At 54.9% G+C, this 23,035-nt stretch overlaps 1 protein-coding gene across 5 annotated transcripts in view; it reads left to right on the plus strand.

Annotated features, from left to right (window-relative positions):
• The window catches only part of Fyco1 (FYVE and coiled-coil domain containing 1), a 57,226-nt gene that overhangs the window by 576 nt on the left and 33,615 nt on the right, over nucleotides 1-23,035 (plus strand). The window contains exons 1-7 of one of the 5 annotated variants that reach the window (XM_005383461.2): nucleotides 8,980-9,109; nucleotides 9,521-9,690; nucleotides 11,230-11,336; nucleotides 13,205-13,330; nucleotides 17,008-17,114; nucleotides 18,309-18,452; nucleotides 21,674-21,764. In XM_005383461.2, the coding sequence (XP_005383518.1) occupies nucleotides 9,636-9,690; nucleotides 11,230-11,336; nucleotides 13,205-13,330; nucleotides 17,008-17,114; nucleotides 18,309-18,452; nucleotides 21,674-21,764 (630 nt within the window). In that variant the 5' untranslated portion in view covers nucleotides 8,980-9,109; nucleotides 9,521-9,635. Of the gene's footprint in view, nucleotides 1-8,979; nucleotides 9,110-9,520; nucleotides 9,691-11,229; nucleotides 11,337-13,204; nucleotides 13,331-17,007; nucleotides 17,115-18,308; nucleotides 18,453-21,673; nucleotides 21,765-23,035 lie in introns of those variants that run through there. The other 4 variants (XM_005383459.2, XM_005383460.2, XM_005383458.2 and 1 more) reach the window with 4 other exon arrangements.

Below are 23,035 nucleotides of genomic sequence, written 5' to 3' on the forward strand. Positions count from 1 at the left end.
GCCTCCCGGCCCCGCGCTCGCTCAGCCTCCGCCCTCTGTGCCAGGACGGGGGCTCGCGGTGGCCCCGTCGCTCGGCCTGTGAACCGGCTGTGCTGTGCCCGCCGGCGCCGGCGGAGCCCACTCTGTTGTCACCCAGGCGGGGTGCTAAGGGAACAGTGAATTTCACCTTTACATAAGAAAAGCACATGCGGTTGACACTCTACCCACGTGGCTTCCCGTTAACACACGTGTCCTGTGATGCCCCCATCACTGTCTCACCGTCCGATTGGCCGTCCCCTCCGGGACGAAGCAGAGCACTTGTTGACACCGTCTGAGTTGGCCTCTCAGTCCCTGTGCTTGTCTTACCACAGCAGTTTCCTTTTCCGGCGTTGAAATGGGTCAGGGGCTTTTTCTGGGCAGAGGATCGGGGCATAATCAGCACCTGCCCTCCCACCCCCGTGTGCCCTGTGGTCTCCTGCGGAAGCCTAATTCCCTGCCATCTGCCTAATGCTGCCGCGCCCGGGCTGTTGTTGGGGCGCGGGCTGTACATTTCTGCTTTCAGTGTCTCCCTCCTGAAGGAGCCCTGCTTAATCCTTTGTCTGAGGCACTGTGCATTTAGCACTGAATGCTGTGTGCCCCCCTCTCCCTGCTACTCTCCCCCGGAAGTCAGAGCTAATGCCACAGTGCTGCTTGTCTTCTGATTAGCAGGATCTGATAAGGCTCTTGCTTTAAGAAACTGTTTATGTGCTTCCCTGAAAAGTGTTCATGTAGGCCTAGCACTTCAAGTTTAGTTTTCAGTCTTTTTTTTTTTTTCTTTTTGGTTTTTTTCCAGTACCAGGAATCGAACTCAGGACCTTGCGCTTGCCAGGCAGGCGCTGTGCCACTGAGCTAAATCCCCAGCCCCAAGTTTTCAGTCTTTTAAGAAAATAGGTAAACGTCTAGATTCTAAAAGAACGGTATAGTGTCCCTTCATCTACTATTAGTATTTTACTTTATTTCTACATTTGCTTTAGAGATTGATAATGGCTTAGCCCGTGAACCCGTAGCTGCTCCTTTGCCACGTGGGGCTGGGTTTGGGGCCCCTGCCTGGTTCAAGTTTTTAGCCCGGTCCTTCCAGACAGGCTGGTCCCCACAGGCGTTTGGGAAGAGAGGCGCCATCTATAACAGCAGGATCAAAGCGTGTGTTGGCTTTGACTCATGTGGTCATGGCGGCTGTGAGCTTCTGCCTCTGAAACAGAGAAGGTATTCAAGAAGCGTACCCTCTCCCAGCCCTAGCTTCCCTTTATGGGAGAAGTCTAGCTTATGGGCAGCCTGTTTTCCGGAGATGCTAAAGACCAGACATCTGTCCCTCATGACCAGCGTGTCATTAAACATGAGGCAGAGGAAGTGCATGGTCTAGCGGTGGCCTTATGATGGGAACTGGTGGGAACCGTGCTGTCAGCGCGGGAAGCAGGCAGGGGCCCTTCCCTGGGGCTGCAGCCTCAGGAGCCTGGATATGGTCATGGTGACAGCTGCTGTGTTCTTGGGGCGCTCGAAACAAACAGTATTTGAGCCTCAACTAGAGCAGTGAAGTAAGTGAGGAGGATAAGAAATTGGATGCCCGCAGGAGCATTGCCTGGTTTTTGCTCTTTTTTTTTTTCTTTTTGATGCGTAACTGAAAACGGCCGGGGTCTCTGTACCGTGCTGGCCGTGGGAGGAGAGTGGCAGAGGCTATGTGTGGCTGGGCAGAGGAGTTCTCCTGCCTCTCCTCCCACATTGGAGCCAGCCGGCTTCGTGTGCTGGTGACCCCAGTGGTCCTTCCTGTTCACGTGGGGCTCTGTGGCATTCGGGAGGCACCAAAGTCCTCTGCCCCCTTGCAGAGGCCAGGATGCGTACATCTGTGTGGCTCCGAGGAAAGTCAAGGAGAATCTGCGGTTTGGTTGTAGAACTGTGGCTTTGAGGTTGGCTTCAGGGCCCAAGGGCTTGTCTGGTCAACCCCTGGGGAACCCGAGTATGGTACCCGTGGCCTGAAGCAGGAAACCTAGTGAGCGGAAGAAAAGTCTGGACCAAAAACAGCATTCCAGCAAGCCCTCAGCACGTGTGCGGGGTTAAGCCGCCGGTCCCCAGAAGAGCTGAGCCTGGTGCTGGGCAGGCCAGTCAGGGCACCAGTTGCAGAGGAGCTGAGGGGACCTCCAGGCCCAGGTGCTGTTTCCTAGGCGGCCGTAGTCTTGGTCAGGAGCAGGGGGGACACTCACAAGCCACGGCTGTGGGGAATGTCTGTTTCTCCTTCTCACCGCCTCCAGCAAAACAATGCCCAGTCTGTGCGTGTGAAGGAAGGTAAAGGTCACCTCCGTGTGAAGGAAGGTAAAGGTCGCCTCCCTGTGTCAACAAGTGGGAAGAGTCAGACAGCTTGGCCAGGACAGGTAGGAGGCCTGGAAATGCGTAGCTGGTTTGCGAAATACGTCTCGAGCCTCACCCAACCGTGGCTTGGTCTTCACCATGCTATTTGTTGCATGATAGACAATGGAAGTTCACGTAACAAGTTTGACTCCCAGGATCTGAATAGGCTCAGGCTGACAGAGCCCAGCTCCCACAGATGCTGGGTAGACCAGTGCCTCACCCGCTGCCGCCTCGGCAGCTTCCAGACCAGCCTGGCCTCTTGTGCCTCCCCTCTGCCACACAGCCGGGTGCTCTGCCCCCCGGGCTGGACTATATCCTGCTGTGGTCACCTTCCCGCACCTTAGCCCGCTTGCCTGGTTGGTGGCAGAGCCACACTTCTGGAATAGAGAAGGAAGGGCCACCATAGCAAGATGTCCCGTACCAGTGGCTTCTTCTCTCCCTGTGTAGAGGCCGAAAGCCCAAGATCAAGATTCTGGCAGGTTGTCCTCCAGTGGCCACCTTTTTGCTGGGTCCTCACATGGCTTTTTGTCTGTGCTCGTAAAGCCTGGGTGTTTCTTTTGTATCCCAAGTTCCTCTTCCTGTAAGGACACCAGTTGGATTGGATTGCAGCCCGCCCACGTGGCCTCATTAGCCTCCTGTACCTCTGTAATGGCCCTGTCTTCAGATGCAGTCACACTTTGAGGTGGGGGTTAGAGCCGCACATGAGAACAGGAAGAGGCGGGACACAGTTCGGCCCCTAACAGGGGCTGGGGTAGTGGGGACAGTGGTTACATTGTCCTGGATGGGGGTGAAGGCTTCTGGGTGAGGCTTCCTTGGGACAGAACAGTGGTGCACATGTCCTCCTGTCCTGACTAAAACCAGAAAGCCTAGGGGAGCTGGCAGAGGAGGGCTGGGGGCACCAGACAGAGGGCACGGAGCATTGAAACCCCGGAGCATGGCCCTGGCCACTTCCGGGCAGCCCAGGCCAGACGCAGCCAGAGGGAGGGAAGGAGGGGCAGACCGTAAGATGGGGACTGACAGCAGTCACCGGAGCTCTCTGAACAGCGAGGGGGTGTTCAGACAGAGAGGAGCAGACAGCCACGCCTCACTTATCCCTGAAATAGGCCGTTCTGTGCACTTGTGGAAGAGTAGTTCCAAAGATCCTCACAATAATGACAATACAGTCTCTACAATTGCAATTGCATTCTTAAAATGCATTGTTTTAGTCCACATGAAAGTAACTGATGCCAAACCAAGAAAATTTTAAAATGAGAGAAATAGTTTTTAACAATAAATCTACCTGCATTCCACCATTGACAGAGTACCATCATTCACGTTCCTGATACGTTTCTGTGCCTCAAGGTATAGTGCAGTTTGTGGGGCAAGGATCTATGTTTTGTCTGATTCATTCATTCATTCAGCAAGTTGCTTATTGGGGGCTCTCTGTGTGCAGGAACTGGGCCAAGTCATGGAAAAATAATGAGCACAGAGGGGAGAACAGTGATGAAACGAGCCATCCTGTGGTGGTGATAGCCTCAAAGCCAGGAAGGAGACCTCAAGGGAGGCCTGCTGCAGAGACATGGCATCATGGGGGGAGTGTGGTTTCATGTCTCACACATTCATTTGTTTTCATCAAAGCACTTAACCAGCCTCAAGGGACTATTCTTGTTTGTAGTCGTACTGGGGTTTATGTTGTCTCTGATGGTTTAGAGCTAAAAGTCTGTGATCAGAGGTGGGGCTGTTGGAAGGTGACTGTCATGGAGCACTATACTCGTCGTCCATTTGTTGGCTCTCCAACAGTGCCAATTTTGCTGTTAGGAGCTGGGGCTAATCAGAAGAGATGGGTCACTGGGGCATGACCTGGAAGGATGTATTCTTGTCACCATCTCCTCTCTGCTTCCTGGCTGCATGGGGTGAGCAGCCGTTCTGTTTCTCTCTTGGAGCCAGCTAACCATGAACTGAACCAACTGGAACCGTGAGCCAAATAAACTTCTGTTCCTTTAAGTTGTGGGTGCAGATACTCTGTCCCAGTGAGGGGACAGTGACTAAAAACTAGTCTATTTCTCCCACTGAGCACAAGTTCCCTAAAGACTAAGCCTGTACCCATGGGTCTTGTTCATGCCTGGATCAGACGTGCCTCTTCACAGTGGTGCCCATACTACATCTTGCCTTGCTAGCAGTTTGTTAGCGCGGAAGTCACCTGTGGCTTCCTCAAGGCCAGTTGCAGGTATTAATTCATAGTGAGCAACACCAACCCTTTTGACACTGGTAAGGAAGGTCCTGGAGCCTTTGATTTTAGAGAACTGTCATTTCTCCCTGCCTGGGTGGAGTCTGTGCTCTCTGGGGCAAGAGAGCACAGACCCCACCACTGAGCACTCAATTATCTATGAGTGCAGTAGCAGGCCCTTGACCCACAGTCCCGGGGAAGGACATGGGGCCTCTCCCTGGGACTACTGTTCACCTTCCTTGAAGCCAGCCAGCCTCTCTAAGGTCCCTGCAGGTCCTCCAGGGCTCAAGTCCTCACAACCCTGCTTTCCTGGGTCTGTGGGCTGGAGTCGTGGAGGCTTTGTGTGTGTGTTTTAGGGAAGTGACCAAAGAGTCTACTATAATTGGGGCGGGAGGGAGAGTGTCAAGAGAAAATTCAAGAAGCTGTGGCAGGGCTGGGGATTTAGCTCAGTGGCACAGCGCCTGCCTGGCAAGCAGGAGGTCTAAAGTTCCATTCCCAGTACCGGAAACAAACAAACAAACAAACAAACAAAAGAAGCTATGGGAAAGTCCCCAGGCCTCATTCCCTTTAAGAGAAGAATTGCAAGTGAGAAAGGTGTTTAACAAGGACACGCAGCACACAGCTGGTGAGCTCTTTAATCACAGGTCCCAGAGGCTGGGTCACCTAACGAGCCTTTGTTCGCTGTGCAGAGGGGCCGCCCTCTGAACCAGCCTTGGCAAACCCATGTCCTAGCCACGTTCCTGGCTTCCTGCCTAGGTCACTGCTGCCCACCCGCAGTTTCCGGGCAGGGGACAGCAGGATGTCTGGACCTTCAAGAGCCACAGGTACCAGGCAGGTGCGCCCTTCCTGTGGGCGGTAACTCGGTGTGCGCCGGGGGTATGCTGGCCAGGCCCAGGCAGTGGACGCATCCAGAGGCATGTTGCTCTGGAACTGCCCTTGTTGTGAACGTTCCTTTGCGGTCAGGGTGGGATCCACCAGCTTTGCCTTGTTTGCCTTTGCCCAGCTGTGCCATGTCTTCTGGGTCACTTCTTCACTCCTGTGTTTGGATCAGAAGTTTGAAGCCACAGCAAGGTTGGCTTTCACATCTCCGCACCCCCTACTGCCCTCCGCTCCTTCTTTCCTCGTGTGACTGCTCAGACACAAACTGCTCCTGCCCAGCAAGTCGATGGGTGACTTTGTGCATGTTAGTCATTTGCATCGTAGTATAAATAAGCATACGTGAGTCAGTGAGTGTCTTTGTGTCTTAATCTGGGACTAACGTGCTGCGCCTATCATTGAAGGCGTGCAGGACAGCTGGACGGGTTTAGGGAGGTCAGGGAGGGACCTTCACTCTGAAATACCTAGGCCATGACTAGGGACTCAGACAATGGCCCTGTGTCATAAATAAGAACCTTTTAAAAATATGTTTTGTCCCTTTTCTTCTTTTTCAGGAGACTGGTTATTTTCAGGGATTTTGGATTAGTTTAAAAGTCATTTTGAGTTGCCAGTAAGGAAATCCAGTATTCCCGAAAGTTTTCTGAGGGTTTCTATGTCTGAAGGAGCTGCTCAGAGACAGTGAGAAAGGTTTCTCGCCCCCGCAGCAGGACCCTGTGTCCCTGCAGGTGAAGGCACGTCCTCCCCCTGCCGAGGCGGCCGCAGCCCTGTGCCCAGCAGCGCCATGTCCCCAAGTTAGCAGGGCTCGGACCAGTGGGAGACATCAGCACAGGGCCAGTTGACGTCAGAGCTCTCTGAGCTCCGGCCAGGGGGGCTGCCAAGCGACCTGGGACCGCGACCCCACCCCGTGTCTTCCTCAGTGGGTGACAAGCCTGGAGCAGGCAGAGGAGAAGAGGGCAGAACCCTGAGGGCCCAGGGAAATGGGTTTTGCTTCCTGGAAGAGCCGTGGTAAGGAAGCCCACGGCGACACACAGGCCTGGCACCCATGCTCTCACCGCTCATCGCCACGGTGGTAACCCCAGCTCTCTGGAAAACTGTCTTGTGTAATCACACCGTGACCCGGGAACCCGACCCCAGACAGGCACGCAGCGAAGCCAGGTCAGACTGACCCGAGGGCAGCAGCACCGTCAGCGTCACCGTCACCGTCTCCGCTGCAGCAGGTCTCAGAGGGCCACATGTCCAGCCAGGGGTGACTGGGCGTGGTGGTAATTCCAGCACTCTGGGGGGCTGAGGTAGGAGGATCCCAAGTTGGGCCGCCCTAGGCAATTTAGCAAGACTGTCTCAAAAAGAGATGGAGGATACAGCTCAGCACAAAGACCCTGCCTTCAGCCCCCAACGTCGCAAAACAAACAAACCAACAAAAACTTTTCCACCTGTGTTGAGGCTTGCGAGCCACGGGGCTGTTCTGGCTTGTGCAGGAAACCCCACTGGCTGTAAGTCTGAAGTGAGGTGGGGGCTCCTGCCCGCTCCACCCGTGAGTGTGTGGCGCGCCCAGGGACTGGGCCCTGTCGGCAGCTCCAGGTGTGAGCGCCGTCCTCACCCTTGTCCTCCACATCCTCTGAGTTACTCCGCCCCAACCCTGCGGTGGGGAACCTAGCCCGGTCCCCTTTTCCCTTTCTTCAAGCGGGCCCGGCCCACAGCTGTCACAGGATACCCCACACCCTGCCCCTTCCCCAAGCAGGACTCGGTTGTCCCACCCCAGTTCCCGTCAGTTTTTAAAAATCCACCACATTGCTGCTTTGTTATTCTGAGTCACAGTTCGGTTCGGAGTTTTGACAAGCGTCTGTACAGTGTGTCGTCATAGAACCCCCTCCATGGTGGGGACACAGGCAGCACCCTGAGTTCTCCTGGGCCCTTTGTGGTCCACCGTCCCTTCTCCCGGCCTCCGCGCAGCATCTCCCTCTGCTGAATGCAGTGTAACAAGGGTCAGGATACCAGGCCTTCCTAGGCTTCTCAAAGTCAGCGCTGGAGGCCACCCAAGCCCGTGTGTCTGTCATCCACGCCGCCTGACGGCTGGGCACCTGGGAACTTCTACTGAGGGTCCACTTCCTCTCTGTCTGGCAACCAGGGTATTTTTCCATCTGTCCCCTTGGTGGACAGCTGAGCACCACCAGGCGGGATGGGGCCTGGTGTGCCTCGGTATCCCCAGCCTGCACAAAGCAGGGCTGACAAGGGGGGCGGGACTGCTGGCGTTGGCGGTGACTCCCTGAGCTCGCCGAGGCAGGAGGTTCTGACTAAGGCCAGGCCTTGCTCTCCAGAGCCCTGGCTGCGGTCTGTCTGCTTGCTGTGCTCAGCAGGTGACACTGGGGACAGGTGGGCGGGTTTCTCCTAACCCACTCCAGCCCTCCGTTCAGGGTCCCTGGACACCGTTGTCTGGGCTCTGTGTCATGACCTGGGACTGTGGAACCGGTCTGTCCCTGACAGCCTCCTCCCCTGAGGCCACAGAAGCCCTTGCTGGGCGCTGGGCTTTGTTCACATGGAGTCACAGCTGTGTTTGGTGGCTTGATGGCTAAAAATAGGTCTAGGCGCATCCTGTGACAGCCTGCCCCTCCCATGCTCACACCAGGATGCCCGTGTGAATATCCAGGGTTGCTTGTGGCTGGGACCTTTTCCCTTCTGGTCCCCTTGCCCTGGCTGTCAGAGTGGGGGTGGGGGGGCTGCCAGCAGGAGAGCAGGGGCCTGTGTTGGACGCCCTCGGGCCGGCACGTTATTTACCAGGTGCTGGGCTTTGGGGTGGCTCCAAGCAGAGGAAGTTGTTGGCTGGCTTCCCCTCCGGCTCGGAGCCTCGGGCTGGTTATACAACTCCCTGAGCATCAGGTTTTCCCATGTAAACGGGTGACGGTGAGAACGAAAGCGATCCACGTGTAAACGCAGGCGGCCTGCGCACAGCGGGCCTCATTCAGTGCGAGCTGCTCCTGCAGCCGTCGCTAGTCTGTCTGCTTGTGCCTGCAAACTTAAACTTCTCCCTGGACATCCAGCGTGAGGCGTGGCCTGTGGGAAGCTGGGGCCGCAGGTGGTAAAGAGTTTACTGATCGCCAACAGACCCAGACAAGCAATGGGCTTATCGATACACCGTAGAGAGCGGCAGGCGAGCCCAAGAGAGGACCGTACCTCTCGGGGTGAAAGGCTGAGATTTCTGGGTTTGATTTTAAGGTGAGGAGAGTTCTGGCAGCAACACCCAGGGCTGCTGTCTCCCGGTCATGGTGGCTCCAGTGTCACCCGTCCCAATTCTAAGTGCAACCAGGTGCTATTTCCTTGGGGGTGAAATTAACTAATAAACATGTGAGGGATCGGGCTCTAAAAGAACGTGTGGGGTGCACATGTCCAGCCCTTTGTCCCAGGAGCCCAGTCTCACCTTTACTGGTCATCGACCACCACCGTGACCTTAGCTCACTTTGACAGCTGCCGGAGTAGGGGACTGCCCAGCAGAAGAGAGGCTTGTAGCCAAGCCTAAAATAGAAATGCGTCCCTGGATTGGTGCACAGGCTCTGGGACAGCCAGCAGGGTGGTGGGGTGCACACCAGGCTGAGCCGGACCGTGGGCAGCAGGAGGCTGCAACCCCTCATGACAAGGTGGCAGGCCACCAGGCTGTCCTGTGCAGAAGCCCCGAGGGTATGTGCCCTGGCGCAGGTCCCAGCCCTTCCAGGAAGAGGGGTGCCTGGGGCAAGGACTGTTGGCCGCCCAGGGAGGGATGCCATCCACACCTAGCTGTCTGAGTCTGGCCGTGGTATAGGGGTGAGGGAGCCCCTGGAGGCTTCTCCGAGGACAGCCAGCAAGCCCATCCTGTGTCTGGGGAGGGAGGGGCGCAGGAAGAACAGGCCGGGCTGCTGCTCGGTCAGTCTGGCTCCTTGGAAAGCCACAAAGCAGCTTACCAGGTGTGAATATAAGTGTGCCAGAAACAGTGGGGCGGGCGCAGGAGCCAGCCAGGGGTCCAGCTTCCTGTCCAGGGAGGGCGCCAGGCTTGTGCCCGCAGAGGAGTCCCCTAACGCTCTTAGACCGCATCCCTGACTGCTCCCTCCACAGCTTCTTCTTCCCTGGGCAGGTGCCACATGGTGTATGACAGCTGCTGACCGGCCGGCTGGCCACAGAGCACCCCAGCCCGGCCTCTCCCGACCACGCAGCACAGCAGGGACCCACCATGGCCTCCAGCAGCGCCGAGGGCCAGCTGCAGAGAATCATCCGCGACCTGCAAGGTTTGCCTGCTCACGGGGAGGAACTGGAGCCCTCGGGATGCACGATATTGAAGTACCTGGGGCTCCGGTGTCGTGCGCGTGGGGGCGAGAGTGCTTCCCTGTGTGCCTTTCACAGGACAGGACAGCCAGTTTGTAAACAGCGTCACCCCATCTCTGATTTCAGTGTGGGAGGCTCACACTCCCTGCAGGGCTTAGGTGGCTTCTTTGGAGCGGGGCGTCCCCTGCCTGGAACAGGCAGCCTGATCCCCGTCGTTCTTGGTTTGCTGCCCAGCCTGGTCCAAGCTGGCGGATGCCCTGTTGCCGCTGTCCCTGTGTGGGAGAAGCCGAGGCAGATGTGTGGCTCATGTGGTGATTGGGAGAGGCAGGGACACAGACAGAGCCGCACACAGGGTTTTGTACACTCGGGGGGGGGGGGGTATAGATCACCTCCCTGCAGGCTGTGAGGTCCAACGTCACCCTCTCCCATGGTGTCCGCAGGCCAGCACTGTGGCCCATTGTCTGCCCTCCCCAAAGTCCGCCATGAGCCTCTTTGGAGCTCTGGCTGATTTGCTACAACGCGAGCCAGAGCTGACCACCTCCCCTGCACCTCCGTGTCCATGGGGACACTTCCCTGACCCACCCGTGGGGAGCCATTGTCTGTGTTTGAGGCCTCGCACCAAGGCCAGTAGGATAAAAGTCATTTCCATGAGCAAACTATCTCCTCCTGCCGTGCTTGGGTGGCCACACCCAAGGCAGGCTGCAGACCCTACCTGAAATGTGGGCCAGAACCCCTTGAGAGTTCAGATGGGTTGTTGTTTTTGTATTTTGGAATATTTGCACAGATTTACCGGTTGAGCATTCCTAATCTGAAAATCTGAGTGCTGAAATGCTCCCAAATCCGAAACTTGTTGCGTGTCTTATTTTTGGGTTCAGGGTGCTTGGCCTACGGTGACGTGGCTGCTCGTGGGTCCAAGGCACTGCTGTGTGTCTGTTGCCCAGCTTGTGACTCAGTGTCCCCAGGTTGGGCCGTGTAAGGCACGTGCCACTGTCACTCCCTTCTGCAGGTGAGGAAACAGGCATAGAGGGCTGCACGGCATGCACACAGCCAGGCGGGAGCGGAGCCCAGTCCACACACCAGCAGCGAGGCCCTCGTTCACTCTCTTAACCCCGTTGGGGAACTGCTCCCCTCAGACCGGGAAGCAATGAGAGAGACAGAGGAGGAGCTGGGGTCCGGTGTCTCCCACAAAGCCGTGCCCCAGTGACCAGAGGGCCTCCAGCTAGGCTGCGCTTCCTGAAGGTTCTGCACCTCCCAATAGCACCGGAAGTGGGGAACCAACCTTTCTCAGGAGGGCCTTTGGGACACTTATCCAGACACAGCAACCACTGGCCACATGAAGATCACCAGCCGGGGGGGTGGGTGGACAAGGAAGGCTGGGGACACTCGGGCTCACCAGCCTGGCCTCTGCCCCTGGATGTTTGCACGCCCTCTGCGCTCCCCCCTTCATGCTTCCCTCCCTGCTCTCTGCCCGTCTGATCACACATCCCTGACTTGTCTTGAAGATGCGGTGACAGAACTAAACAACGAGTTTAAGGAAGTGGGAGAGCCCATCACCGACGACAGCACCAGCCTGCACAAGTTCTCGTACAAACTCGAGTACCTCCTGCAGGTAAGCGCCTCCTGCACACGCTGCCCTGAGCCACCACCGTGTGTCTCTCTCGGGGGACTCATCAGCTCTCAGGACGTGGTTAGCAGGAGGACAGAGCTGTCCCCAGGAAGAGCTTCTCCTCCAGGATGTCCTTTGTAGGGGAGGGGCAGGGTGGTTTGGGAATTGAGAACATCCCTAAGGCAAATCCAGAGGGCCTGTGCACAGCAAGGGTCTTCACTTGGGGTGGTTACATGTCCCTGTGAGAGTTTGCTGGAAGCTGGGCATCTCGCCCCATGTAGACCTGCATGTAGATACCCAGGCAGCTTCCTGGGTGGTGGACCCTCAGAGGAGCTCCGTTGTTTGAAGCACGCCACGGCCGGCAGCATCCACATGCCTGGGTCGGGGCCCACGACCTCTGTCCCGCCCTGTCCTCCCAAGTCCTGCAGAAACTGCACTTCCTAGAGGAGCTCCCAGCCGTCTCAGCCGCAGAGGCCCCAAGCTAGAGAGCTCTGCAGATGTGGAAAACACCTCAGCCAAAGCGGGCAGGAAGGAAGTGGGTCTGAACGGTGGTATCAGGCATCGCAGTTGTTTCTTTTCTGTGTGTTTACTTTGTTTGGTCTCAGTTTGCTAACAGCACATCTATATCTTGCTTCCATAATCAGAAAAAAAAATGCTGTTAAGCACAGATCTGTCTTCTCCTTTATAGTGTCACCTCCCTCCAAAGCTCATAGGAGAGGCCCCTAGGAAAGGCCAGGTGTGGGAGGGCTCGTCTTCTTGGGCCACCACCTCGTGCTTCGTGTGACGTTAGATGTGTAGGGCCCCTCCCCCCACTGAGCCCATCTTGCTTTTGGATTTGAAATGACTCAGCTGACATTTGCTTGAGTTTGCTGTGTGGGTGGTAAAACAGTACTGCAACTTCAGCGTGGAGTACTGGGGTAAAGTACCATTAGCTCACCTCCCTCCGCAGGACAGGTTTACACTCCTCGTGTTGACTTAAGGCTCTTCACTCAATGTCTGATCATGTGCTGGGATGATTCCCATTTGGAGCGGTTTTCCGCTGTCATCCATGCATGGAAGTCCTTTCAGGGGTGTCTTGTGAGGCTTGTCAGCGGGTGAACACATAGGGAAGTGCACGAGAGAGCATTATCCAGAATGAAGCGGTATCATTTACGGAAAAGTGGGTGGAACTTGAGAGCGTCATACTGAGTGAAATAAACCAGACTTGAAAACAGAGTAGAAAGGGCGGAGGGAGGGAGGTGCGGAGGGAGGGAAGGAAGGAAGAGATGCTACGAAACCGGAAGTTGGACTCTCCGAAGTGGAGAAGGGGAAGGGAAGGGAAGGAGAAAGGGTGGAACTGAACTGATCAGGATGCGCGGTGCGCAGGTCCCAGTGCCCCCAGACAGACGTCACTGCTCCGTATCACAGACATGCACGGGTTAAAGAAAAGCCTTTGAGGCAGCTGTTCGCCTCTAAATCTCACTAGCTAGAGGTCTTTGAGCCAGTCTCTCCCAGCCTCAGTATCCTCATCTAAAAATGGGGAATTAAAACGCCTTCATTTTGTGATTAACATAGCCTGATTTGTCAATAAATAAAAATAACACCCTAAAGGGCCTTCCAGGGACTAGGAAGCTCTTGTTATCATTTATCTTTGGTTTTGTTTTGTTTTGTTTTGTTTTGTTTTTTTGAGACAGGGTCTCACTGTGTAGCTCTGGCTGGCCTTGAGCTTGTGTATGTAGTACAGGCTGGCCTTGAACTCACTGTGATCCTCCTGCCTCAGGCTCCTGAGTGCTAGGGTTACAGGTGTGCCCCATCATGCCCTGCGTGTTTATCATTTAAATAGTGGGGTGACTGGCAGGGCGTGGCCCTCTTCTCTGCCCTCTCCCCGCCAGTTCGACCTGAAGGAGAAGGCCAGCCTGCTGGGCACCAAGAAGGACTACTGGGACTACTTCTGCGCCTGCCTGGCCAAAGTGAAGGGCGCCAACGACGGCATCCGCTTCGTCAAGTCCATCTCAGAGGTAGCGAGTGGGACCCTGCAGGTTCATGGGCAGGGGAGAGCAAAGACGCCGGTCCTGCCATACTCTGTGCCTCAGATGCCGTGGCCCACATCAGGGCAGCCACCTGAGTGCCTGCAAGCGGAGGGGTGCGTGTCACCCACCAGTGCCCACTCTTACCACATCTCTGTCACGGCGCCCTTAGAGGGCACAGCACGTGATGTTTCTGCCATTTTAAAATGTCACTTTTTAAACCAGGAAGGAAGGCTGAGGCAGGAGGATTGCAAGTTCCAACCCAGCCTGGGCAATTTAAGGACTTAGTGAGACTGTCTCAGAAAAAAAACCGAAAAGGCCGGGGAAGGAAGGCAAGGCAAAAAGCCCGGGGTCCGCAAAAAAAAAAAGGGGGGAAAAAAACCCATCATTTTCTCTGTTTGCTAGGCTGCTTTCCCTGCAGTGTGTCCAGGAGGCTTGGCTTTGAGGGAAGACTAAGGCGGGAACTCGGGGGTGTTTCTGAGCATGCTCAGTGCTGATGCCACATCAGCTCTGAGCCCAGGGACGGAGCACCCTGGCTTTGCCATCTCACACGGTTCCAGAGCGATGGGGTGCACACACTTTGGGACCCCCTACTCCCGTCCTCCCTGGTGGGTCTCCCCTCTGTCTGCAGCCTGTGTGTCCAGCACGTCCTGGGGAGAAGTGGCTCCTGAGATTTGGGGCAGGAGGGCTAAAGGCAGCGTCTCTGTGTAAAGGATGAGGTCGCTTGGAGGGCAGCGCCCAGGCTCCTGCCAGGGCAGCAGTGCAGGGCATGTGGGCAGAGCTCCCTCAGCCATGCCAGCTGGAGCATGTGTTTTGTCCTAGAGGGTGACAGCGGCCAATGCTGGCATTAAAACCTGGGCACCCGCTGACCCCTAGAACGTAAGGTGCGGTCCTGCTCTAAAGAGCTCATCCGCGAGAGCCATTACTGACCATGTGCCATGGGCCTCCTGAGACTTTCAGGGTGCTGAGGAGAGTGGCGTGTAATTGTCAGATCCTGTAGAGGTGCCCCCTCGGCTGCTCTCTGCTACCCTCAGCCACTGTGTCCAGGCGTGTGACACCTTTGGCTACATGACCCGGACAGTTCCAGCCCAGAAATAGATTGCTGTCAATCCCCGCTCCCCAGCATTACAAAACATTTGCCGAAACAACCTACTTTGGGGCCAGTTTCCTCTTGTCTTTCCATAAAGCAGTCGCCCTTCAGACAGTGGGAGGCCATAGACATGGACTTTGTAGAAGCAGACGCACTCCTCCTTCGCGTGTGCGGATGGTTTTGGTGACCCGCACAGGCCTGCTCTTCCAGAGCCAGTTCCCTCCATGGAACTGGCTGGGGGCCTCACCAGGCGGGGGCCCTGCTGGGGACTTGGCTTAACTTCCCTGTCAGGGCCTATGGGATCTTCAAACAAGATGGTGGCAGTCCAAGGGGGAAGAGCCTTCGTAGCACACCCCGAGGCATCCTGGGCCCTTTGGGACAGGAGGTGGCATTGGGCTAAAGCAAGGAGAGCTCTCACCAGCTGTCCCCGGAGGTTCAGGTGGGCCCTTTGGAGACTGTGTGTGCCCACCGGGATCAGGGTATAGCTCCCCTTCATGCCCATGGCCTGGTCGCCAGGTTGGATGCCCAGGGAGTGCTCGGTACCCTGCTAATTTCCTGTCCCGCACTGCTGCTGTATCACCGCTTGGCTTAGCATGCTGGAGCGGATTAGATGCCCGCCATGTTAAGGAATGAAAGGGGACTCGGGCTCTAAAACAACAAAAACAAAATGGCCATGTGGTCATTTTCTTTTCGGTACGAAGGAGCTGTTGTTCTCCCCTTCCCCAGAGGATGGTTAAGAATATATTTTAAAATAAATAGCTCCCTGGGTCAGTGACACAGCTCAGCGGCACAGCGCCTGCCTGGCAAGTGCAAGGTCCTGAGTTTGATGCCCAGTGCAAAAAAAATAAAATAAAATAAAATAAAAAATAGCTCCCTATGTGTATAAGGAGTTCAGTTGATGAACTTGATTAAAAAACTTGGCCCCAAATGCTGGTCATTTAAAACATTTTCCTGTTCTGAAGACTGTGACATTGGTCAGAGACGCTGCAAATAAGGACAGGAACCTTCGTTGGGAGCTGACAGATGGGGCGGTTTGGTGGGGTCTTATTCAGTTCTGCAGGGCCCGTGGGCACGGGCATTCGTGTGTGTGTGTGTGTGTGTGTGTGTGCATGTGCATGCATGGATGAGTGTGCGTGGGTTTGTAAGTGTGTGCATGGATGAGTGTGAGTGTGCATGGTATGTGTGAGTGTGCATGCGTGTGACTGAGGGGGCATGTGTGAGTGTGTGCGTGGGTGCGTGACTGTGTGCAGGCGTACGTGTAAGTGTAGGTGTGGGTGTGAGTGCTGCTCACTGTTCCCCACTGCCCGAGCCCCCTGCTTAGCCCTCCCTACTGGTCAGTTCACTTGGGACACGGAGCTATCACCAAGGTCCTCTGGGGCAGCTGTTGCGCAGGGGTCGGGGGCGAGTCAGTGAGTCGCACTGCGGCCCTTCGCTCTGGAGCGTCCTGCTCAAGCTCACAGCTGGCTTGGGTGTTTTTATTTTTCAAAACTGCTTCCTACTCTGGCGCTGTGCCCTCGAATGCGCAAAGGAAGGAGCAGAGCCACACTTGGTGCGACGGCCTGCGGGTGTTCGCGGCGTGGCGATGTGCCGGTGGCCACACCACACGTTTCCTGTCTCCGTCTGGGGCCCAGCTGGCTTCTTCATAACAGGAGGTGTTGGGACCCACAGTAGTCAGACCCCTGCTCCCCACACCGCGTCCCGACCTCTGGGAGAGCCCCTGCGTGCGGAAGGTGGGGATCAACCCTGTCCCCTTCTCTTGGTTCTGGGGCCGACATTCAGGAGTGGACCCGACTTGGCACACTGCTCCCAAGTGTCCTCCATACTGTCCCCTTTATTCCGTTGTCCTGCTTGCCACATACCCCAACTGGCCAATACCCCTGTCTGGGGCCTCCTGGAGGAGTCTCTGACCCGCTGACCCCATCTCCATCCTGATGGGTGCCCCCCCCAAAACCTCCTCGGAAGCCTCAGGCACAGCAGGGAGCGGTTTCAAGACCAGCCTGCCCTGAGCCCTCCTGTGCCATCTGCCTGGGGTGACCGGGACCCTGGAAACATCCCCCTGTCACTCCTAGGCACGTGCTAGCCGACACCTAAGAGAAACCAGTCTGCAGGGCGTGTTGCTAGATGTGCACCGTGCTGAGGGTTTTATGGGGGACCCCCCCGACCCTGTGCTCACCCTCTCTTCCTCCTGCACACGCTGCCAAACCCCCAGGCCTGTTCCTGGAACCTTAAAACAAGCCAGCATTCGCCCAGCAGAGACTGTCCCTCCCTCCACCTTACTTCTGGGGTGACTCTAATCTTCCAGATTAAATCAGGGCTTCATGTCTGACTCAGAGACCCTGACGGTACAGAGCAGGGAGGACACTGTCCACAGACCCTGGCACTATGTGGGAGACCTGCACAGAGGTGTCCCCCTTAGCATGCACCCTGGGCTGCAGCCTAATCTCAGGCAAGGCCCTCCCCCTGCAACCCTCACTCTCTGGGATGACACTGTCAGCTGCCTGGTGTCCTTGGTGGGACACGCGTGGGGCCTGTGCGGGAGGGTGGTGGACAGCGCTTCCCCGTGCTCTGCTCCTCGCAGCTCCGGACGTCACTGGGGAAAGGAAGAGCCTTTATCCGCTACTCCCTGGTGCACCAGAGGCTGGCGGACACCTTGCAGCAGTGCTTCATGAACACCAAGGTGACCAGGTAGGCGCAGGCCACACCCTTCTTCTAACAGTGACAGGTGCGCCCTGGTGTCCACTTGCATCGCCATGGCCCAGGCACCTTCCATTTCTGTCCTTCCCTCCACCCTGCCACTGCCATCCTGGAGCACATGGGGTGGGCGCCCGTGAGTTGTCCCAGGTGTGGGGAGGGGCTGGCGTGGCCACACACCTGTCCCTAGCCCCACCCGGCCTCACTGTGAAGCAGAGCTCAGAGCCAGATCCAACCCAAATGCTAGGTGGGCATGGACGGACAGGTGCAGCCAGGGGCTCCCAGTGGAGTTGCCTGTGGCGGGGGTTTGAACCCTGTGGGCCTGTCCTCAGCTGCCACCTGTGGCCCGTGCCCGCCAGGATATCTGGGTTGCTGGAGGTGGGGGAGCAGCCAGCCTTGGGGCTATGTTTGCAGTCCAGGCTGTCCATGTGTCAGCCCCGAGTCACTGGCGCTGCACCTGGTAGGGGGCAGAACAGAGGGCAAGAAGGGAGGTGGGCATCAGGCAGGCATTGCGGGTCGTATGCCCATCCGTGGGCTGTGCCTCACCTGTCCCGAGGACTGCTCTAGCTAATCAGAGAAATCATTTTTCAGTTGTAGAAGAAAACGACAGTGGGGGGATGTTTTGTTTTACTTTTTCTACTTTTAAGATCTATTGGCCGAAAAATGTAGTTGGTGTGTGTGACAGGCACAGAGAGCACCAAGTAACTACCTCATCAGTGTCGTCTGTTTACATTCTTCTGCTTCCTGTGAAGTGGCCCGACCAACCGCTGGCTCAGAAGCGGATAACTCTCCTGGGCAGAGGGTTTGTCCCTTGGCTTTCCAGCTGGTGTGTGGGCAGAAGTGAGCAGTGTGTCCAGCATCTCGTGCTGAGTTCTGGAAAAGGAATAAGAGGCGAGGGTACTGTCCGGAAAGGAAGTGTACTGTCCCCCACGGTGGCCCTTCCTTGGCAAATATGAGAGTTACACTTTCCCACATCCCTCTTGGGAAATAGATGTGATATAAATAATACATCCAGCCCGTGCCCCAATTTCCCTGCAGAAGAGCCGCTCATTTGCGTTACTACTCCTACAGTGAAATAAAACTGGTTAGGTTGTGTGTCTTCAATTAACTGAGGCACCGAGGACTGAGTAGATCCACTCTTCCCCACCTTTCTGCCCGTCTGTTCACACGGTGTGTCTTCTTCTCCAGCGACTGGTACTACGCGAGAAGCCCCTTTCTGAAGCTGAAGCTGAGCTCGGACATTGTGGGCCAGCTCTATGAGCTGACCGAGGTGCAGTTTGACCTGGCCTCGAGGGGCTACGACTTGGATGCTGCTTGGCCGACATTCGCCAGGTACCTTGAATAGCTGCTCCGTACCTGCAAGGGTTGGGGAAAGAAGTCTTTGAAGCTCTGAAGGTGTTTGAAGCAGTTCTGCCCACTTCATCAGCTGCATCCAGCTCGGCAGCTCTTTGCCTGCTCATTTTTTAGATTTTGCTGAGCCACGACTGAGATAACATCTGAAAGTTCCAACCATAAACCAATCTGATTGGAGGGATCGGAGGGGTATGGGCATGGGTGTGGGGTTAACAGTGCGTGTGGGCTTTTTTCCACTTGAGTTCTTACACCATCATCACCTTCCAAGCTATGGGAAAGGGAGTGAAAGCTACAGCTTGTACCTGTAAGGCTGGCTGGAAAGGTCACTGTGTTTTTATTCCTTTTTCTTTCTGGACCCTGAGAATGGGTAGACTTGATTCGTCTCACGGCTGGTGGGCCTGCTCCTGACCCCAAGCCAGTAGTCTTCACGTGTCAGATAGGGTCTCCAAATTTCAGCACTCACTTATTTTCAACTAGGAAATACTTGGTGTATGTAGAGAAGAGCGTGCTAACCACATAACAGCGAGCAAGATCTAATAGCCACCATGTGCTGTGTCCACTTGCGCTTGTGTAGACTTCAATTTTGAGTCATTTCGGAATTATAAAAGGTCGCAGCAACAGTACAGAGTATTTATCTGCCCTTTGCTCTGATCCTGTTGTTGGTATTTTCTAGGAACCCTTTCAGCATTCTTCTCCCTTCTCTGTACCTGCTGGCTTATTTCTTAAGCCATCTGTGCCTAAATTATAAACTGTATCCTCTTGTTCCCGCAACCACTGTCTCCTGAAAATCAAAGACGACTTCTGCAACTTCAGGACAGTTAGTAAAACCCAGAAATTGACACTGATAGAACGCAGCCGTCTAGCCTACAGACGTTACTCAGATTTTCCAAAGTATCTCAATAGTGTCTTTGTATATCAGGACCCGGCCCAGAATCACACGGGGAAGTGCAGCGTCTGCCTCGCCAGCCCCTTTCACTGGGGACAGTTTCTCAACTTTTGCCTCTCCCAACATTGGCAGTTTTGAAAACTACAGGCCCGTTGTTTTGTAAATTGTTCTTTCCTTGAATTTGTCCAGTGTTTCCTCGTCATCAGATTCGGGTTAAGCCTTTTTTGCAGCAGTGCCTCGAGTGCTGTGCCTGTCTGCAGTCTGTCAGAGGCACGCAGCACTGCTGGGTTTCACGTCCGTTAACCATGATCCTTTGGTGTGGATGGTGTTAGCCAGGCCGCTCCAGAGGCAGTGGTGGCGAACCCGCGTGCCACAGTGGACTGTTATCACTGAGAGCTCTGAAAGGTTCGCCAGCAGTGTCCTAAGGTTACTGTTTGTCCTTATGTAAGTGATACGGATGTTACGGGAAGATGCTTTGACGGTGTTGTGGTCTTCTTTCTCATAAGCCTTTCTGCTCTTGGCTTTAGTGTCTGTTGGTAAGTTTTACCTGAAGCAGTCATTACCATCGTGGTAACCAGGGTGGTTTTCCTCTTTCAGTGTCAGGGCGTTCTGTGCAGGGTGGCCTCTGCCTTCTTCCACACTGACCTATTCTTCTGTATCAGTATGGTGTGGAGTCTTACTCAATTCATGAGGGTTACACTCTGCCACTGTTATTTTGAAACTTTAAAAAAAAAGAAACTTAAATTGGCCCATATTTGGCCAGTGGGAGCCTCTTCTAGCTGGTCCTTGTGGCGGTTTTATCTTATTTTTATGGAGAAAAAGAGCACTGTGGACCCAGCCCCAGCTCAGTGCAGCCTCCCCGACCCCATTCCGGAGGCCACCGCGCCCCAGCATCGTGGCTCACGCACCTCGTGCCCAGGTGGTTGTGTTTTCACCACGTGCGCATCCGTACCTAGTTTATGATTACATACGGCTCTCTTCTGTGTGTATTTTTTAAATTTGCACATTGGACCCTGAGATAGCTAACTTGTCCCGACTTGCCTTTCCACTTGACGTTGCTTTGAGATTTTTGTCTGCATTTGTGCATCAGGCTCCATGGTGGTAGCTGGGGCAGGCAGATCACAGCCCATGGGCCAGCGGAACACAGCCCCACCCGCCTCTTCATATATGTGTGTGTGCAGCTGGATCCTCGCTGTCTGGCCCTTAGGAGGCAGAGTGTTGTGTCGTGAGCTGCCACTGTGCATCTGGTTCCCGGCGGTGGACAGCTGGGCTCCTCTGCTCCCTCTGGGTCACAGCACTCCCAGAGGCACCCTGCCCTCTCCTGTGTGCCTGGGCCTCTGTCTTTGGGCACATTCTGACAAGGGAACTGCTGGTGTAGACACGAACAGTGCAACTGTTTGAGGTTACGGAGCTGGTTCGGCTGGGTAAACGTGCTTAGGTGGCCGTGTTCCTGCTGCACCAGAGCCTGCAGTCCTAGGTGTGAACTGCCCAGCAGGGATTCTGCAGCCAAGGAGGGTTCCGAGCCCTCCTTGTCCGGTGTGGCGGTGTGAACCACAGCAGATCCCCAGCTGCACTGTCTGTGTGTAGGAGAAGGTGGTGACTGCGCCCCTAACCACGGCATCACCTTTTTACCACCTGTGGGACAGCTGTCAAAAGCTCAAGGAGAACTTAAACCCCAAGTTGGAGAATACGTTCCCTTAATTCTTTTTTGGCAGTGGGGAGAACCCTGGTGTTGAACCATCACGGTGGAGTCCTTGTCACAGACCCGTGGCTGTGCTCTTTGGCTCTTGGGTGGAAGGATGGGTCCTTCGTCTTCCCACACCGTCTGAGGTGCTGTCCCCATGTGTCCACTCTGGAGAGACTGTGTCAGCCAGTCCACCCAGGCTTCCTTGGCTCACAACCCTGGCTGTTGAGAGGCCTACACAGTGTGGCACAGTCCTGCCAAGGGCCCCCCTGACTTTCTTACTTCCTGAAAATGGCAGTAAGGGCACAGGGTACGGGAGTAAGAGATCTCCTCTCTGGGCTGGGGACCCTGACAGGCTGGGCATCCCACACCTGCCAGGGCCATTTCCCTGTAGATCAAGGTTACCCCAGCACCCACACCCTAGGTCCAAGCTCCCAACATAGGGGGCCTGGGGTGGTCACACTCAGCCACACCCATACCACAGCAGCCCCTCCTGACTCCTGGGTGTGCGGTGACCTCCTGGGCCTCCACGTGTCTGTGTGTGCACGTGTCAATTGTGTGTACGCATGTGTGTGCGCGCGCATGCATTTCCTGTTCTGTATACAAGTCTGTCTGGTCTGTGGCCCTCAGGAGGACACTGGTACCTGGCTCCTCTGCACACCTGTGGAAGGCCCCCAGCCGGAGCTCCAGCATGAGCAGCCTGGTGAGCAGTTACTTGCAGGTAAGGCCAGGGAGGCTGGGGTTTCCTTGCCCTGGTGTCACCTGGGCTTTGTCCTTGGCCCTCGCCACTGAAGGGTGACGGCTGCAGAAACCTGTCCCAGCCAGCACAGCGCGATCCTTCAAGTCATATCTGCCGTTTCCTGGAGTCCGTGTTTTTACCGCCAAATAGAACTTGGGCCATGTTAAAATTAAATTCTTTTAAAAGATTTTAAAGTTTCTTAAAAGAAGTTTAGCACCACGGCTAAAAGTCACAAAGCCAAATCCTTACCCTGTCACCTACCAACTGTGTGGCTAAGGAGAAATTGCTTAAGGTCTAGAAACATCAGCTCTCTCCCCCAGAAGTCAGGATAATGGAAGCCATCTTAGCTTGTGAATGAAGGAGCATGAGATAAGCAAAATCAAGAAACGTTAGTAGATGGATGGAGTTTGCTGATTTGTTTCAGAAACATGAATGTATCATAGCTATATCTATAATTTTATGAAAAATTGATCAGCAATACATAAAATGAGCATTAAAAATAGAAAATAGACCGTCCTTTGACCTCATTTTGTAGTATAATCACACTAGAAGTTGTAGGTGTAGAACAGTAGGTGAACTATAGCTTAACTATAAGGGATGATTAAAATATACGGTAAATGTTTAAACTTTAAAAATTTGTTGCTGCAAAAGACACATTGCCATGAACCCCTTCGGAATCCCCTCCCTCAGACACACTTACCCAGTGGTCCTTGGCCCTTTCTGAAGCAGCTCTGGCGTCCTCTTTCCTGAGTGGCTTATGAGGGCTGATAAATACAGTGACTGCTGCTGACGAGCGCCGTCCAACAGAAAGCAGGCTCTTAAAAACACTACGCTGTGTCCTCGTCCACCTTCTCGCCGGATCTGGCACCGTGTGGCCCTTGCCTCTTCCCCAAAGTCAAAATAACCATGAGAGGTCAAGATTTTGAATCAATTCCAGACATTGAGGCAGCTAGGACAGTGTTAATTTAAAGACACCCAAGAAAGGGTACTCCAGAGCTGCTGCAGAAAGAGGCAAGAATGATGGGATAAGTGTGCTGGAAGCAAATGGAAGGATTCTGAGGGGGATTCATGGCAAAATATCTTACTATAATGAGTTTTAAAAATGTAAACATTTATCATATTTTTTTAATATGCTACTGATCTCCGCATGGCAGGTGCTTTGAGCAAAGCTGTAGTCCTTTGAACAGCTTTGTAGACTCACCTTAGGTCAGGTAATTCCCGTACTTTTACTTCTGCTTTTGTTAGACTTAACT

This window comes from Chinchilla lanigera, unplaced genomic scaffold (genome assembly GCF_000276665.1).
Source record: "Chinchilla lanigera isolate Chin_1 unplaced genomic scaffold, ChiLan1.0 scaffold00019, whole genome shotgun sequence".
Classification (NCBI taxonomy): Eukaryota; Metazoa; Chordata; class Mammalia; order Rodentia; family Chinchillidae; genus Chinchilla; species Chinchilla lanigera.